Source organism: Typha angustifolia, chromosome 15, assembly GCF_048772165.1.
Source record: "Typha angustifolia cultivar Huaian chromosome 15, ASM4877216v1, whole genome shotgun sequence".
NCBI classification, from domain to species: Eukaryota; Viridiplantae; Streptophyta; class Magnoliopsida; order Poales; family Typhaceae; genus Typha; species Typha angustifolia.
The window spans coordinates 1186141-1202520 of NC_133253.1; the positions used below are offsets into that span (position 1 = coordinate 1186141).

Genomic DNA, 16380 nt, shown 5'->3' on the forward strand with positions numbered 1-16380 from the left:
GAAACGTGTGGGCCCAGTTCTCTCATGGTGGAGCACATCTGGTTATTATGGAAAGTCAGTGTAGTTATGCAGCTTAACATTCCCCAGGTGTAAACTTTATTTCAGAGTGAGATGCATCAAATATAACTTATATGGGCATTACATTTTAAAGTTGGGAATGAGAGGGGCAGCAATGAAGAGTCACGGTTCTTGAATCAATAAATCTACCCTCCAACAGAAAAGGAAAAATAGTGGCAGTCGCTTTTAATGGAAGAAAAATACAAGTACATAGCTCAGAGTTGCCTCTATAAATTATACAAGAACTATGGCCTTATCTAGCGAAAGCCAGAGTTTATACAAAGACAAGCAGATGTTGACGTGAGCCAGAAATATAAGGCCAGTACAAAGTTTAAGTGCAAAATTTCTACTTGCAAACCAACTCAGAAATCACTCATTTTCTCTGTGCTCCACTACTCAACCCACAAGTTGAGACAAAACTCAGGAAAGTTTTAGCACGTCTAGCAACTCTGACTAAATCTTCTTTATAATCTGAACTACGTCTTCATCTTCAAGCTCATGTTCCTGTAAAAAAATCACAAAAATTGCATTGAGCACAAGGAACCACAGATTCAGTCGAAAAAAAATATATTAGATAGAAACATACTTTGCCAACTCTCTGCGGCTTATGCTTCACACTTGAACCCCAAACTAGCGCACTAAACATATCAATCAGCATTCAGCAAAAAGTTAGTGGGGTATGATTTAATTACTCAGACAATCGGATACAAATTTAACCAAATAGATTTGTTACAAGAAGGTACTCACTATTTGAATTGTTTCAACATGTCCTTGTGGATTCTGTTGCAGAAGTCTTCAACAGTCTTCTTCTTGGATGACAGGATTACAGGGTCCTCATAATCTGGGTTCATCCCCTTTGGTTTTGTGTATATACGAGTCAAATTCAAATATTGCCATATTTTTTCCAGTAGCCCATCAAGATTCCATTCAAGGTGAGCACTACAATTATAAACAACATAAAACATTTCATTTTCCAATAATTGTTACTTGTCTCTCTATTGATGACGGGGAAAGAAAGTTTCATAGCATTCAAGAGTCCAGTTTTAAGGTTCTGACGCCAATGCAGGACTAGTGATGCCAAAATATTACCTGACTGGACAGTAGTGAGGAAGCTTGTCAAGGATTTCCAACTCTTCAAGTGTTATTTGATCAATTTTGTTCACAACATAGATGCACGGGATATAGATTCTACTACCCTCAATAACATCTATGAGGTCATCAGCAGTCGCATCATATCGAAGAGAGATATCAGCATTATGTATCCGATATTCACTGCAAATCGCCTTCACTGTTTCAAGGTCTAAGTGTGTGTTTGTCACTGTTGATGTGAAGTTGATGCCACCCTTGTCCTTTTTTCTAAAGCTTAAGTTAGGGGGTTCCTTATTTAACCTGCAGTTTTCCAAAGAGACAAAGTTTAAAATCCTTGGTAAAAATAGTTAATAGTATTTTTATAGAAACAAACATTTCATAGAAGAAATAAGTTGATAAAATATAAGACTCTACCAAGTACAAAGTGTCGACTTCAAAAATACAAATGACAACTGCAGCTAGAACTTTAGAATAGGATATGGACTAGAAAGTACCAAATGCAAGAATATTGCATGTTACTTTAGTTTGTATTCAAGATTCTCAATTCATAAAACATCTCAATATGACAAAGCAATGAGTTGCCCTTGCCTTCTCATTCAACATAACAGAACAGGTGCAAATGGAATGTGAAATTCATTTACTAATTTTTGCTTGGCCAAAGGAAGCCTGACCTGGATAAAAGATAAAACTCCACTGAACTAATTGACATAACAGCTAATCCTAAAAAGCTGTAAATCGAACAGATTTGGATCCCATAAAATGCATTATCATTGTTAATATATGAAATATTCCAAACAGACTATGCAGAAAAAAGGATCTATCTACCAAATTACCTTATACCAAATCCCTCAAGCTCCTTTTCGATGATGCGTTTGTGAGTTATCGGTTTTATTGCATCAAGAACAATCAAAATGCAGTTGCATGTCCTTGCAGTGCTGATAACCTGGAAATAGCAGAAACTAATGCAAATGAATGATCAAAATAGTGGCATAGTAGGTAACTGGGAATTGTTCAAACTTCAAAGAAGTGTCAAGTCCTATTATGAATTTATGATCGAAAAAAAGAGTCCACATAACCAGTATGGAAGGTAATATGGAAGTGAGGAAATTTGGAGTAAGCATAATAGCCTAACTAAACTTTATTTGACACACTTGTATGTGTTGCCACGTGGAACCCATGGTAGCCTCAACAAAAACATAGTTTTCTGTGAAGAAATTTGCAACTAAAAGACATAATTTAAGTATAACAACAGTCATGTATATATTCTCATATTTCTACCAAACTCTTCCTTCATGTGACACTGCATTCTAGGGCCTAAATTTTGTGCTTCTCAACCTCCCACAACTTTTGCATAGTAGCTGAGTTATAAAATACAATGACAGGAGGACTGTTTTAAATAAAATCCAAAGGCTCAGACTCGATAAAGAAAGCCTTTCTCCGACAAAAAATTCAGAGGGCACATATCATAATATTTTTAATTGCTTATCCATTCCAATCATTTAATATAGTATTGTTCTAAAGGCAACCTTGACTTCTGATATTCTTCACAGCAACTTTCCTATGGATCAATTATCGTATCCTTATCCAAATTGCACAAAGAAGCACACTGATACAAGATAGAGGAAAAATAATTGCAACAACTATACTCACATCAAAATGGTTCACTATCTGATAAGGATCTAAGTGAGATATTGAAGAATTACCAAAGCATAACAGCTTCTTCATAGCTCTACTGTTTTCCACGGCCAATTTAAAAATTTTAGACAAAACGTGACATGTCAAACTGTGAAACATATTGTCAAGCTATTAATATAAGATTTCTTACATTCAAAATCCTATCTGATTAAATTCAATACCACACACATAAGGTTGCCCAAAATAAAAATTCTACAGATAACTTGCAGATCCCAAGGACAAAACTTTAAGAGGTGAAAATTCGAATGAATAACCTTGAAAAGGGACTGGTGTGGTTGTTATAGAAACAGAGGGAATCTTCCAAAAAAAAAATTAAAAAAAGGGATTGTAATCAATAGCCACCACTTATTTCCCCAATGGCATACCCTCATATATAAATGACTCATAAAATTTCATACGTGCACTAACTAAAAGTGTAGTCGTACTATACTTGTTCAGTTATCTGTTATAATAAATTGAATGATTTGCACCAGAAAAGCTTTATAACCTATAAATTAATGTCAATTCCACAAAATCTACAATTGCAAACGTAGGCGCATGATTTGTCTTGTTACCTGCCTTCCTCTACCCTTTCCATCCTTAGCACCTTCAATAATTCCTGGTAAATCCAACAGCTGAAATGGAGACATTAACATCAAAGATAATGAGCAAAAAGATCTTCAAATATCATAAGAATCAAAGGAGAAATATATAAATCAATACTCAGTTAATGAACCTAAAAGCATCAGGAATTACCTGAATTTTAGCCCCTCTGTACACGATCACCCCGGGAATACATGTCAAGGTTGTAAACTCATAAGACGCAACCTGTCAATCATAATTGAATAACAATCTTACGGATATCAATTAGATTTTAAAAAAGAATCTTGTTCTCAAGTACATTTGGCAGATTGTCACTGAATTTGCAGTCTAAAGTCAATGGTTATATAAAAACATGCTTCTTGAAGTTAGATTTATTCAACCAACTTAAATGGTCCTTCAATAAGAAGTTAAGAACTATCAGCTCCACATTGCAGCAGCTACTAGTCAAGAGAAGTCAACAAGATCAAGTGCTAAAGGATATCTCAATTTTCTTTGATTTGCTGAGATATCATTCCATTACGTATTCTCAACATCCTTGATATGTAATTGGAATAAATATGCCCATCGTGATAATAATATTAAAACTGAGCATACAACATAATCAAAGATTCAAGCTGAAAAGAGTCAAAGGTTATGTACAAAATTCATAGTCAATATTAAATAAATAATTAATGTTTAAGAAGAAATGCTTGTATGAAAAAGACTAAAAAGTGCCTGTGATATCAATAGAATGCAGAAGAGTTACAGAAAGTGCAGACCTCTGAAAAAGTGCCTGTTAACTTGTTCAAAAGTGTCGATTTTCCAACGGAGGGGAACCCCACTAGACCGACACGAGAATCCCCACTCTTCGTAACATCAAAGCCTTCGCCAGCACCACCACCACCTTTGGAGGACGGTTCCAAGAGCTCCCGACGTAGCTTTGCAAGTTTAGCCTTTCAAAATTGATGCAAGGACAAAGGTGGAATATGATTATAGATATCAATTCAAATTAAAAAGAAAATCCCATTCTTTTCGGTTTTTTTTTTTCAAATTTGATTTACTTAATAACTCGAAAGGAAAAAATGACTGGATTAAAACAAGTACATCTATGGTCATCTAAAATAAACTAAGTAGATGCTGACATCAAATATCTGCCACCATTCAGATCTTCATTCACGCTAATTCATGGCCTTCTAAGGACCTTAGAGAGATCCCACTAGCAAGCAAAGGGAAAAGTTATATTCCTGTTGCACGGCATAAACATGCATACCTATTTATTTCTAATTTGAATTTTTTTAAGTCTTGCAATTCTGTCAAAGTAGGAAATACCAGGACAGCTTCATTGAAATAAAGATCAGTTAAGTTTAATGGTCAAGGTCAGCATCATTTGCATCAGAGTAGAGGCAATGAAAGGCACCTTAAGAAGACCAAGATGGTGGGCGGTAGCTTTGTTCTTCTGTGTCCTCGCCATCTGTGAAAAGAGAAGGAAAAAAAAAAGCATCAGAAACCGTAAACTACAAAATCACCCCCACATATAAGAAATTAAATAAATGATAACTTTTACAAAGATTTATCAACTGGAAAAAGATACAATAAACATCACGAAAAAGCTTACGCGTTAGTGAGTTTTTGCACAGAAGCAACCAACTCAGCAGCTCTAAAGTAGCACAAGATTCTACCCAAAAATGCCATAAGTGCGACCTAATAAATATCTTAGACTACGAAATCCCACTCAATATCAAAACCCTAAACGCATATTTCAATGACCTTCCTCCATGAAAAGATATGATAAAACAAATGCAACTCTATTCCGTACAACGCAGCTTTAAATTTAATTTCCTTTTTCTCGTTCTATATTTTGGTTCCCTCAAATTGCAACCTTTTCACAAAAATCAACTCAAACAAAAAAAAAGTATCTAAAATAAAGAGTTCATTAGCCCTTAAACGAGCTAGAACCGATCATTTCCAAAGCAAAGGGAATCCCTACAAAATCGAACGATCATTTAGGGCATAAAGCGATTATTTCATCCGCTCGGTAAGTGGAAGGAGCTCTTTCCGCAGCAATTGCTAGATTTGACGGGAACTAGGGTTTCAAGATTAGTATTCGGTTTCGAAGTGAAGAGATGTGGAGAATACCTCATCTTCGATGTCTTTGATCTTTTGCATCACGGTCGCCATTGTTGCGCGAGCTCTGGTGCTCCTCCGCCTCCGCCTTCCCGATGGTTCCCTTCCGAAGAGGAATAAGATACTTATAAGCAGAATAAAATTACGAAAATGTCACTGTATATTTTGGGCCTTTATTACTAAGCGGCCGATAAGTATCGGCATAGGTCCAATGGGCTTTGAGCCCCCATTTGTTGGGTCCTATATAGCTCATAACGGGTCAGGATATAGTTTGGATCCGATTCAATCAAATAAAAACTCAAAAAGAATCTTACACTCATTTGTTGCAGCTTACAGTGGTAATATATATTTGTGATGTGATTTGGACCGAATCCGATCACTTCGAAAGACATTAGGCTCAATGGATTATGTTTAGTTATCTTATTTATTATTTGGTTTAACTAGAGCCTTAGTAAGTTAGGATTTTATTTAAGTAGTTAAATTCAGCTCTGCGTAGTTTTGAAAAAATATTCACATAATATTATACAAACATTTAAATAATATCTTAAGTATTAATCTGAGAAAATAAGAAAAATTGTTTTAGTTAATTTTTTAGGATTTTTAACTTAGTTGTTTGGGTCCATAGGATGAGCCTCTTCTTATTTTAGTCATTGGCGCTCTCTTTCACCTCTTTTCTTTCGCCATCCAAGTTTTGGTCGGCTTCCTCTTACTCCTAATCCCCCATTTCTACAACAATTTTCTCCTTTCATATTAAGGAATTAATTTAGCACCTATCTAGTTATTGAAGAGCTATCAAGCTAGGATTTATCTAACCTTCGATCATTGTTCGACCGATATATTAAGATCTAGCCATCCAAATCTTAGGGTCTTAGATTTGTTGGAGAGCTCCTTTCAAGGGCGACCAAAATCCAAGAAAATCCAATGGTTAGATTATCTGTAGATTTATTCGAAAGTCATGTCCCTAATTTAGTCCAGAATCGTTTCGGATCGAATTAAACCGATTCGTAACAATTTGCTATCATCACCCTGCAGGGGTTAAAAATAGTGGATTAGATGTAAAATAGCAGTAGCTTCACATGATTGCATCTACACAGATGGTCAGAATCCTGTGAATCAAGTTAAGTGGTGCGGCATTTAGCAAAGTTTCTCAAATTGCACAATCCCCTTTTAAGATTGCTTGTGAATTAATTAAGTCAATAACATAATATGTGAAAAAAATATATAGTATTTTTTTATTTTAATAAAACACTAAATTATTTAGCATTTTATTTTCTATGTAATTTATTAAACAATTCAACCGTTTTATTATTGACTTACGAAAACCAAAATAGAAGCCCATTGTGGTCAAAAACTCTTAGGGATATAACCAACACCTTAATATTTCAACTCTGCCTAGATATTTTTCTCCTTTCACATTGAATTCATGGGTCCCCATCACTTCGATCCAACTATATCCTGTCTTAATTCCAAATCAAGACGTAAGATAGTTGATAAGTGTGGAACGATTGAACGTCTACAATCAATATAATTTAATGTAGACTAAATTGTCTTATTAGGATCGAAAAAGGGTGATAGAATCAATCAATGTTATTGTACGATTTGAAAAACAAAAAAGACTCAACTAAATTAAATTCATATAAAAAGAAAAATACCAATTAATTCACTAAGTGAAACAAAAATTACTATGCAGTAGATTCATTAAAAAAAAGTCAAAAAATATATATAATTAAATATTAATAAATAATTTAATCTATCATTAATATATAAATTGTACTCCGCACTACTGTTACTTATAAAATTAATCATTTGATGCACCTACCTTTGTAAATTCTAAAAGAAGGGTTCTGTTATATGCTATCATTAATAAAAACACCCAATCTGAAAAGTATCTAGCGTGGAACATGTGTGAAAGCATTCCTGAAGCCAATAATAGAGCAACGTATGGAGATCAAACTCCTCGCGACATTTTAGCGCATCGAGTGGGCCCAACTGGCAATTGACACATGTCACAACGTGGTGCCTGACGTGTTTATATCCACCCGTCCAGTCATCACCTGGCTTAGGGTGAGGTCAGCTGCACGTTCAACAACGATCGCCTCTTACTCCAATTACTGAGCGACGCGTCAGAATTCTTCACTAAGGAGATTCCAGTTGTCTTTTCTCCACCACCTAACTCGTCTATTTCGCACGGTGATGTCATCAAGGGCGCATAGAAGATCCTAAACGAGCTTACCTTTCAACCGTCCGATTGTGTGGAGAGGCCGCCGTACTCGTTATCCCGCATAGAAATTTTTCTATGCGGAATATTTTGGTCGTGATTGTTACTTGAGTGGTAGTTGGAGTCATATTTTGAGACTCGCAGATGCTATCGACGCATCAAACCACAAAATTTCTATCACGATAAAGTCCTCCTTGTGGATAATTGCTTCAAAATTTAGGGTTATATATATATTTTATTTTCTATATATATTTTTTTAAAAAAATATTTTATCTCTATATATTTTAAAAAATCTCATATCAGTCCCTGTATTTATTATTAAAGTAAAATTTTTAATTTTTATTAAAATTAACTAAATAATTTCTTAATAAATGCTTTTTGGGAATTTATCTTACTCCATTAATGAATTTGTTAAATATGAAGGATATTTTAGTAAATTGAAACATTATGCTCGGCTTGTCTAGTGAGGAGTGGAAGGATATAAATACCTGCGACGCCATCCCCGCCTAATCCCAGGGAATTCCACATCGTTTAACGTGCGCTGCTACCGCATGTGGTAGTGGTAGGCTGGTCGCTCCGCAATCCTTTTTTATTTCTCAGCGATCAGCCACTTTAGTATTCTCGAATCTCCTCTCGATTTTGATTCTTGTTTCGATTGAATCCCATTTCTCGATCTCAGATCTCCATTTACCTCTTCTTTTTTCGCCATTTTGCTCCGGATTTCCGAGCATTGTGCTGCTGCTTCCATCGACTTCGGGAGAATCGGAGGAAGAACCTTGGAATTCTTCCGTTGGAGGCAAAAGATAGTTTTGGTTTGTGGTGGGGTTTTGGTTGAGATTTGGAGTGAGCGATGGAATCGGGGGCCGCTTTGAGCTTGCAATCGTGTTCATGGATCGGGTGCGAGAAGACCATGAGGAATCCTGGTGGATTATTGGGTTTCCCGCGTGGCTATGGCGTCGAGAGGAGACATACGCTGAGTCTTCGGAGATCGAGGTTGGCTTCAGATTTATACGGGCATTCTAAGCTGAAAATTTCTAGTCGTTGTAAGAAATCCGAAGGTAAATTCCTGGAAATGAAATGCCCTACTTGCATTTTTTTTTATACGAGCATTCTGAGCTGAAGATTTCTATACGGGCAATTTTTTTTTTTTGAGTTAATTTTTAGAAGAAAAAAAAAATCAACCTAGTAGCCTTTTGCATTATGGTTTTTTGCAAATCTGACTTCCTTGTAAATACTATGGAGGAGCAAATTGCAGAAAGGGGACAATTGTCTGATTAAATTTCGTAGAGGTCACAGTTTGGCCAAATAAATCACTTATCAATTGATTTGAGTTATTTGGTATATATTTTTCGTGGATGTAAGAAAGTGGCAGGATGAGTTATCATCGGAAGAAAGACGGTAATGATTTATTTATATCCTTTTTCTATATGAATTGCTTCTCTTTTTGTCATCACTCATTTAAGTGACAAATTAGTGAGAAGAGGATATTAACATTGCTAAAGTAGATGGGGACAGAGCAACTGAGATCAACTTGACGTAGGAATCCATTATGTTGTGTTGTCGCCATAAAATCAAATGTATGTTGATGTCCTTGGCAAGGAAACTAGATTTTTAGATCAACTACTGAACTGAAACAAAATAGGTGGTTGAAAATACTTGTGATCGGAAGCATGCCTGAATGGTGTTATCTGGGAGAGTTCCACTGAACCACATGAAGGGAACTCTTTGAATTGCTAACTGATGGATGTCCTTGTAAATGTCTAATTATCACATTTGTGTACAAGATCCTCCTTGTCTTTTAGTGATTTCAGAAGTCCCCTCTTGTTGTTCTTATTTATTCATGCTTCTCCATCTATGGCATTAGTAAGAGAAGCTTTGGATCCTTACTGCCTGATGCTAGGTGTTATTTCAGATTCTGTTGTTCACAGATAATTAGGAATGATTTCACAACAGGATTTTGGTATTTTGACCATTCAGCAGTGCTTGATCATTGGGACTGCTGGACCATTCACGCTGCCTGTTCAACAGTTGTGATGGTGATTCAAAATAACGATGCCCCATGAAGTCGACTATGGAGTACGCTTGAAGCCTCTCTTTCATTTGAATAGTTCATTTGCTATTACAGTTTAAAACATCAACTTTAATACCATGTAGTTTACTTTATCGGGAAGTGAGCTATGCTGTTATTATTACACCATGCATGGATATTATAGTAAGTATTGAGGTACCTACATATACAAGCATAGGTGTTACATACTTTATGCTAGGTTGCAGCATGTTCGACTTTTTTTCCTAAGATAAAAAAAACTACTAAAATGGTAGATGATTATGTGAGCATGTCAGATGCTTCTAATTTCTATTTCACTGCACAATCAGATACTGTCGAGTCAGTGAGTTGCTGTGAGCAGTGGATTACATAGTTTTCTGTGTTATACCCTGGCATTAAGCAGCATTCTTGATTTATTTGAACAAAGCTGATCTTTTACAATCACTTGATCTAATTATTTTGTTCAGAACTTCATATGTTTCTGTCATCTTTGTTAGTTTCTTATCCAAGTTATTCCGCTTCATTCTTTTGCAGTAAGTTTATTACTCAAAACTTCCTTAATAAATGGCTAATCTGTTCTCTCTTCTCATATTATAACTGCAGTTACATGAGTATGACTTCTGAAATGGCCCTTTATCGAGAATATTCTTTGACTAAAAGCTTTATGATTATTTAAGTATATCTTTGTTCTTTTCTGCTTTACATTTGTTCTTGAACAGTCATTGATTAGTGTTTACTACTTAATGTTATGTAGTTGCAGCCAAAGAGTCGGAAAATTTTCATGCAGCTGTTGATGAGGCTCTCATCTTAAAGGTATACCCATGATAAAGGATCTGAAAAATCTACTGTAATGCTCTTCTCCACCTTCAGAGTTGATATTAGTTCCTTTTTATGATTCTTTTAGGGTCTTTTGTCAACTTAATTTTTCAAGGTTTTGCAGTGCTTGTGTTCAAATTTGTGATCTTCAGGTGTTTTAGAATGCTAGAAGATTAGCATTGTCCGAGATGGACAAATCAAATTCTTACTAAATGAATCAGCTTCATAGCTTTCTCACTGAAATGAGGAAAACTGTTTTTCTCTGCCAATTGACCTGAGGTGATGTTTGTGTGCTGCAGAGGATGTCAGAAGATGTAGTCTTACGCTTAGATGGGCGCTGTATATATCTAGTTGGTCAGTCACTTAAAGTTAACTTTTAAGTTCATTGGAATGGTATTTTTTCTGTCACTAGTTATTTCAGTAGTTGGTTATCTGCTGCTTTTTTATAGGTATGATGGGCTCTGGTAAGACTACTGTAGGGAAGATACTCTCAGAAGTTCTAGGATACTCCTTTTTTGACAGGTATTAGTGCGATTGCTATTGGATTACCTTTTTTCTGCATTGATTCACAATTGTTAGTGGATTATTGCTCTCTTTTCCTGCATGAATTATTTGGCTGTGTGTAACCTATGCTCCTTGGTGCTGCAGTGACAAATTGGTAGAGCAAGCTGTGGGTGTATCTTCTGTTGCTCAGATATTCAAGGAGCACAGCGAGGCCTTCTTTAGACAAAATGAAGTAAAGATATTATCACTATCATTCAGCTTCCTGAAATATTAGCAATTTGAATAAAGAATTTTGAGTTCCACGTGTGTTATACTTGTACTTCTGACTTATTTTTAGTATTTGTATTTACTTAAGTTTTGCTTTCTTGGGACAGAGTAACGTGTTAAGGGATTTGTCTTCAATGCGGCAGCTGGTTGTTGCAACTGGGGGTGGCGCTGTTATTAGACCAATTAACTGGTAATTGAAGAAATATTACATACTCAGCCATGCAGTTTCCTGAACTACTTCTTTTGGACAGTGAAAGCAAGCAACTGATTTATTTATTGAATATCAGGAGATATATGAAAAAGGGAATAACTGTCTGGTTAGATGTTCCTTTGGAAGCTCTTGCTAGGCGGATTGCTGCTGTGGGAACTGCTTCTCGGCCCCTTTTGCATGAAGAACCTGGTGATCCTTACACAAAGGTAGCAATGGTTGACAGTCAGTTGCTCCTGCCTATAAATGTTTCACCTTACTTATATCTAAAAGAATTTCAGTTTTGAAGTTGTTAGACCTTCTGGGGCTGGCACAGAAATCATTGAAAACATATGAATTATAATCTACTTGAGTTTTACCTGCCAGATTGGTGCCAGATTAATGATCATCAGATTTCTAGCAGCCACAATGCACTATAAGTAATTAAAAATTTAGAACACCAGACATAACAAATCACATATGCTACTTACATACTATTACATTTTCATCCTCTTTGTATTCAATGGCTATAAAGTCATAGGAGTCTGCTGCTAGCTTCCATACAACACATTATATTTCTATTCTAAACTATAAACAAATCTTGCTGTTTGTGGACTTTCATTGCAGGCTTTAATACGACTCAGCACCTTGTCTGAAGAGAGAGGTGAGGTCTATGCCAATGCTGATGTGCGAGTTTGCCTCCAAAGTAAGTAGTGCCTTGTACTGGTAATAATCCTGTGACAGTATGAAGTAAAAGCTAGGTTACGCATGTTCTTCATTCATGTTTACTCTTTCTGTTGTCTATATATTTTGTTCTTCATAGCGCGTGCTTTATTTGGTATCTTAGCTCTTGTTGGAGCAATCATACCATTAAGTAACCTCGGATCAAGTAACACTCATACACATCTATAACCTGTTTGCACCTATGAATCTGTTACACCATAGATTCTCCAACAACTAAATGAGATTTCCACTTGTGAAACACTATACACCTTGTGGTTAAAGATCTGTTAAGCAACCATTAGTATGATGTACATTTCATGCACAAACAGTTTGTACATTTGAAACTTGATGCTAATGTACTGCCTCGTTTGCAGATATCGCAGCAAAACAAGGAAGCAGTGACGTTTCTTCTCTCACTCCAACTGCCATTGCAGTCGAGGTTTGACATTGAGGCCTCGTTTCAAATTTCACCTCACTACAATTTATAGGGTTCTTTTGCTCAACAACATTTACTTTCTGTTCTGCAGGCTCTTTCAAAGATCGATAGCCTTTTTGCTGAGGACATGTCTGTTGGAAATCTTTTGCGTTCAGGGTTGAAATACTGAAACAATCCCTGGATATGTACCTCTTTTCTTGCTTATGTATCCAGCTTATGTAAATGAATATAAACTCTATATTATATTAATTAAGAAACTTTTCAAATAACACTATATTTTTATCATTTTTTAGTTAACACTCATTTTTCATAATTTTATAATCAGATTTTTTTTCTATATTTTTATATATAACGCTATAATATTATTTTGACTAACTATCGGTAATTCTAGTCAATGTAATTCTATTGATTCAATTATTAAAATACTTCTGAGAATTTTTTTTATTTATTTTGACCCATCATTTTAAAGTTATATCTCACTTTAGTTCATCTCATCAACTTAAAGACCTCTTCTCAGATCTAATTACGCAGTCCTATCTCATCAAATAATAAGTTATGTATTTAAAAATTATCTTGGGCATTCTGACATAAAATTATTGATATTTTTCTATTTAAAGATAGTTGGATTTAATTAACTCAAAATGTCGTGTAAATGTTAATTAACTTAAAAGTGTCGTGTAAAAATTATATAAAGAAAAGGGTTCGGATTACATAAGACTGTTAATTTTCCTATTATTATAGCTACAGTGAGGATAGACAAAATTACTATAGCTACATTTATTAGCTGTGAACTTCTTTATCTTTCTCTCAAGCATCTGGAATGTTCGTCCTCTATTAAGTCAATACTACCCATAACAATAGTAAGAAAAACCGAACCTAAATTTATATATATTAAAAAATGATAAAATAAAATAAATAAACAAAATAACCGAACCTAAGAAATGGCTCCAAATCCGCTATAAATTATCTCGTGAGCCATTTCCGTCGTCCAAATAAGGTGCAGGTGCTCGACCTTTTGCAAGAGTCCAGGAGCGACGCCAAAGCCGAAAGAAATGGCTCACGAGAGCCCGAACCCTATCCGCTTCGGCATCCTGTGCTGCGCCGAGATCGCACGGAAGGTATCGCGCGCCATCTCCCTCGCCCCCAACGCCGTCCTCGTCGCCGTCGGCAGCCGGAACCTCGACAAGGCGCGCCGATTCGTCGCCGACAACGGCCTTGACGCCGGCTCCGTCCGCCCCGTCGGATCCTACGAGGCCGTCCTCGATGATCCCGCCGTCGAGGCCGTCTACATCCCCCTCCCTACCAGCCTCCACGTCACCTGGGCCGTGGCGGCGGCGGAGAAAGGGAAGCACGTGCTCCTCGAGAAGCCCACTGCCTTGTGCGTTGCGGAGTTGGATCGCATCCTGGAGGCGTGCGCTTCGAGCGGGGTGCAGTTTATGGATTCCACTATGTGGGTGCATCATCCAAGGACGGCGAAGATGCGGGAGATCTTGTCGGATCCGATTCGGTTCGGGCAGCTGAAGATGGTAAAGATCTTTTTTTTTTTTCCGATTTGGGCACTATGAGATGGTCGGATTTATTATCTTATCTGCTAAATTTGTTTTCCTCATCGTTGCGTAAAGTAGCACATGGTAGTCGTGAGGATTATTATATTAATCAGATATTATATTCTCCAATTATTGCTTTCCCATTATGTTGGTAGTTCGGTGCGGCCTTTTGGTTAAAAATTATGTTGGTAGTTCTAAGGAGTTTATTTTGTGCACATCGGATTCATAATTGGGACACTTAGTGTATATTGTATATGAAACTTCCTAATGAAATTGAAGATGTATTCTAAGTAATGTATAAATAGTGAATCAGATTGACCCTCTTCTGTTTTTTATAAGGTTTAGCCACATGGACTGCATCCTATATCTTTGTGTGTTCTTTGGAACTTGTCATGAGACATGATAGAATAGCTTCTTCTGTTTATGTCCAAGCTTATTTACTCTCTGCCATAGATATCAAATGATGCATTTCAACCATGAGTAATTGAACAGCATCTAAGTTTCATTTGTTTGCAAGGTATGGTGACTTTTCTGTAACAAGATAATTAGGACTGGCTGCGTTTGTAAATCATAGCGTAAGCTCATGTCTTAGAAAATAGCCACAGCTGATCAATTGCTCAATAGTTTGTGCTATCTGATGAAAGACGACGGTATGGCAGTATAGTGTGCCAGGAAAACTACATAAATCTAAAGAGTAAGATTTCTTATCAAAAAAATGAAACCTTGGTTAATCATAAATTCAACATACTTTATTTTGATGAGTACTGGAAAGTCTATGAAAGATGATAAGTAAAGTAGATGTTACCTGAGATTGATTTTAATAATGTTCACTATCATATTCTCAAGGTTTTGAAAAATATCTGTAACTGATGGAAACCATCTATATTAGTAGCATTTAGGTTTGTTTTATTCCAGTGTTGTAGTATTCAGTTGTTAGGTGTGAAAGCATGGTCAATTAAACTTTAGGCATCTTTTTGGTCAATGATACATTACAGTAAGCTGATTGCCTTGACTATATAAAATTATAGATATTCATATAGCTAGGAATACTAGCTCAACGAAACCTCTCTGAGTGAGCAAATCTTGGAAGCGAAAGTGGTTAACTCTTCATCTGACTCTCTCATCATACAAACTGTTCCTTAGAATTGTAACTTCTGTCTGCTTGTTCATCTATTTGATACAAACTCACTTAGGCTCATTTATCGTCCTGTTTGCTCTCCATAAAACTTCTATATTTATCAGGAATGTATTTTTTTGCTTATCTTCTACTATGCAATTCTTACTCTAGGGACCATTTTCTGTGGCTGACAGATCCACAGCATATTCACCTTTGCTGGAGATGAGGATTTCCTCCAGAATGACATCCGGGTAAAGCCTGACCTAGACTCCCTTGGAGCTCTTGGTGATGCCGGATGGTACTGCATTCGCTCAATCCTGTGGGCTGCTGATTTTGAATTGCCTAAGACTGTCATTGCCCAGCGCGGTCCTGTCAAGAATGAAGCAGGTATAATCCTGTCATGTGGTGCGACTCTTCTTTGGGACGATGGAAAGGTAGCAACCCTCAATTGCTCTTTCCTTGCTCATCTGACCATGGAGGTGAGTGCCATGGGAACCAGAGGGACTCTTCATCTCACCGACTTCGTCATCCCTTACGAGGAGAGCTCAGCTGCATTTACCTTTGCTTCAGACTCTGCCTTCACTGAACTTGTAACTGGATGGCAGCCCTTGCCAAGCAAGCATGTCGTCACGACTGATCTACCACAAGAGGCCCTCATGGTCCAGGAATTCTCAAGGTTGGTGCAAGGGATTAAAGATTCTAATAGCAAACCAGATACTAAATGGCCTACCATCAGTAGAAAGACGCAACTTGTGATAGATGCAGTCAAAGCATCCATTGAGAGAGATTTTGAACCTGTTGATATTTGAAGCTCATCATTTCAACCTCTCTCATGCTCAATGTTCCATCTTGCTAGTAATTGACTTGATACGAGATTGAGATACTTGATCACTGGCCTAGTATTATGAACTAATAAAGTTGTGTGTCATGGTTGTCTTTACTTTTATCATATAGACATCTTTCTTCTTACTAATTCAGTACTATTTGAAGAA

The 16380-nt window shown here is 36.5% G+C and overlaps 3 protein-coding genes across 3 annotated transcripts; 2 read left to right on the forward strand and 1 right to left on the reverse strand.

The window, feature by feature from the left end:
- Nucleotides 1–216: 216 nt before the first annotated feature.
- On the reverse strand, nucleotides 217–5671 carry LOC140778472 (developmentally-regulated G-protein 3). The gene is made up of 10 exons (XM_073123199.1): nucleotides 5539–5671; nucleotides 4820–4873; nucleotides 4182–4355; nucleotides 3577–3648; nucleotides 3396–3455; nucleotides 1980–2089; nucleotides 1147–1446; nucleotides 805–996; nucleotides 644–695; nucleotides 217–561 (listed from the first exon to the last, which is right to left on the reverse strand). The coding sequence occupies exons 1-10, from the start codon at nucleotides 5578–5580 to the stop codon at nucleotides 511–513; spliced, it is 1107 nt and encodes a 368-aa protein (XP_072979300.1). The 5' UTR covers nucleotides 5581–5671; the 3' UTR covers nucleotides 217–510.
- Nucleotides 5672–8254: 2583 nt separating this feature from the next.
- On the forward strand, nucleotides 8255–12993 carry LOC140777353 (shikimate kinase 3, chloroplastic-like). Its single transcript, XM_073121400.1, has 10 exons — nucleotides 8255–8802; nucleotides 10546–10604; nucleotides 10907–10961; nucleotides 11057–11129; nucleotides 11256–11343; nucleotides 11486–11568; nucleotides 11666–11795; nucleotides 12193–12271; nucleotides 12663–12727; nucleotides 12816–12993. The coding sequence occupies exons 1-10, from the start codon at nucleotides 8595–8597 to the stop codon at nucleotides 12891–12893; spliced, it is 918 nt and encodes a 305-aa protein (XP_072977501.1). The 5' UTR covers nucleotides 8255–8594; the 3' UTR covers nucleotides 12894–12993.
- A 142-nt stretch (nucleotides 12994–13135) lies between these two features.
- On the forward strand, nucleotides 13136–16357 carry LOC140777350 (uncharacterized oxidoreductase At4g09670). Its single transcript, XM_073121396.1, has 2 exons — nucleotides 13136–14250; nucleotides 15583–16357. The coding sequence occupies exons 1-2, from the start codon at nucleotides 13777–13779 to the stop codon at nucleotides 16195–16197; spliced, it is 1089 nt and encodes a 362-aa protein (XP_072977497.1). The 5' UTR covers nucleotides 13136–13776; the 3' UTR covers nucleotides 16198–16357.
- Nucleotides 16358–16380: the final 23 nt, after the last annotated feature.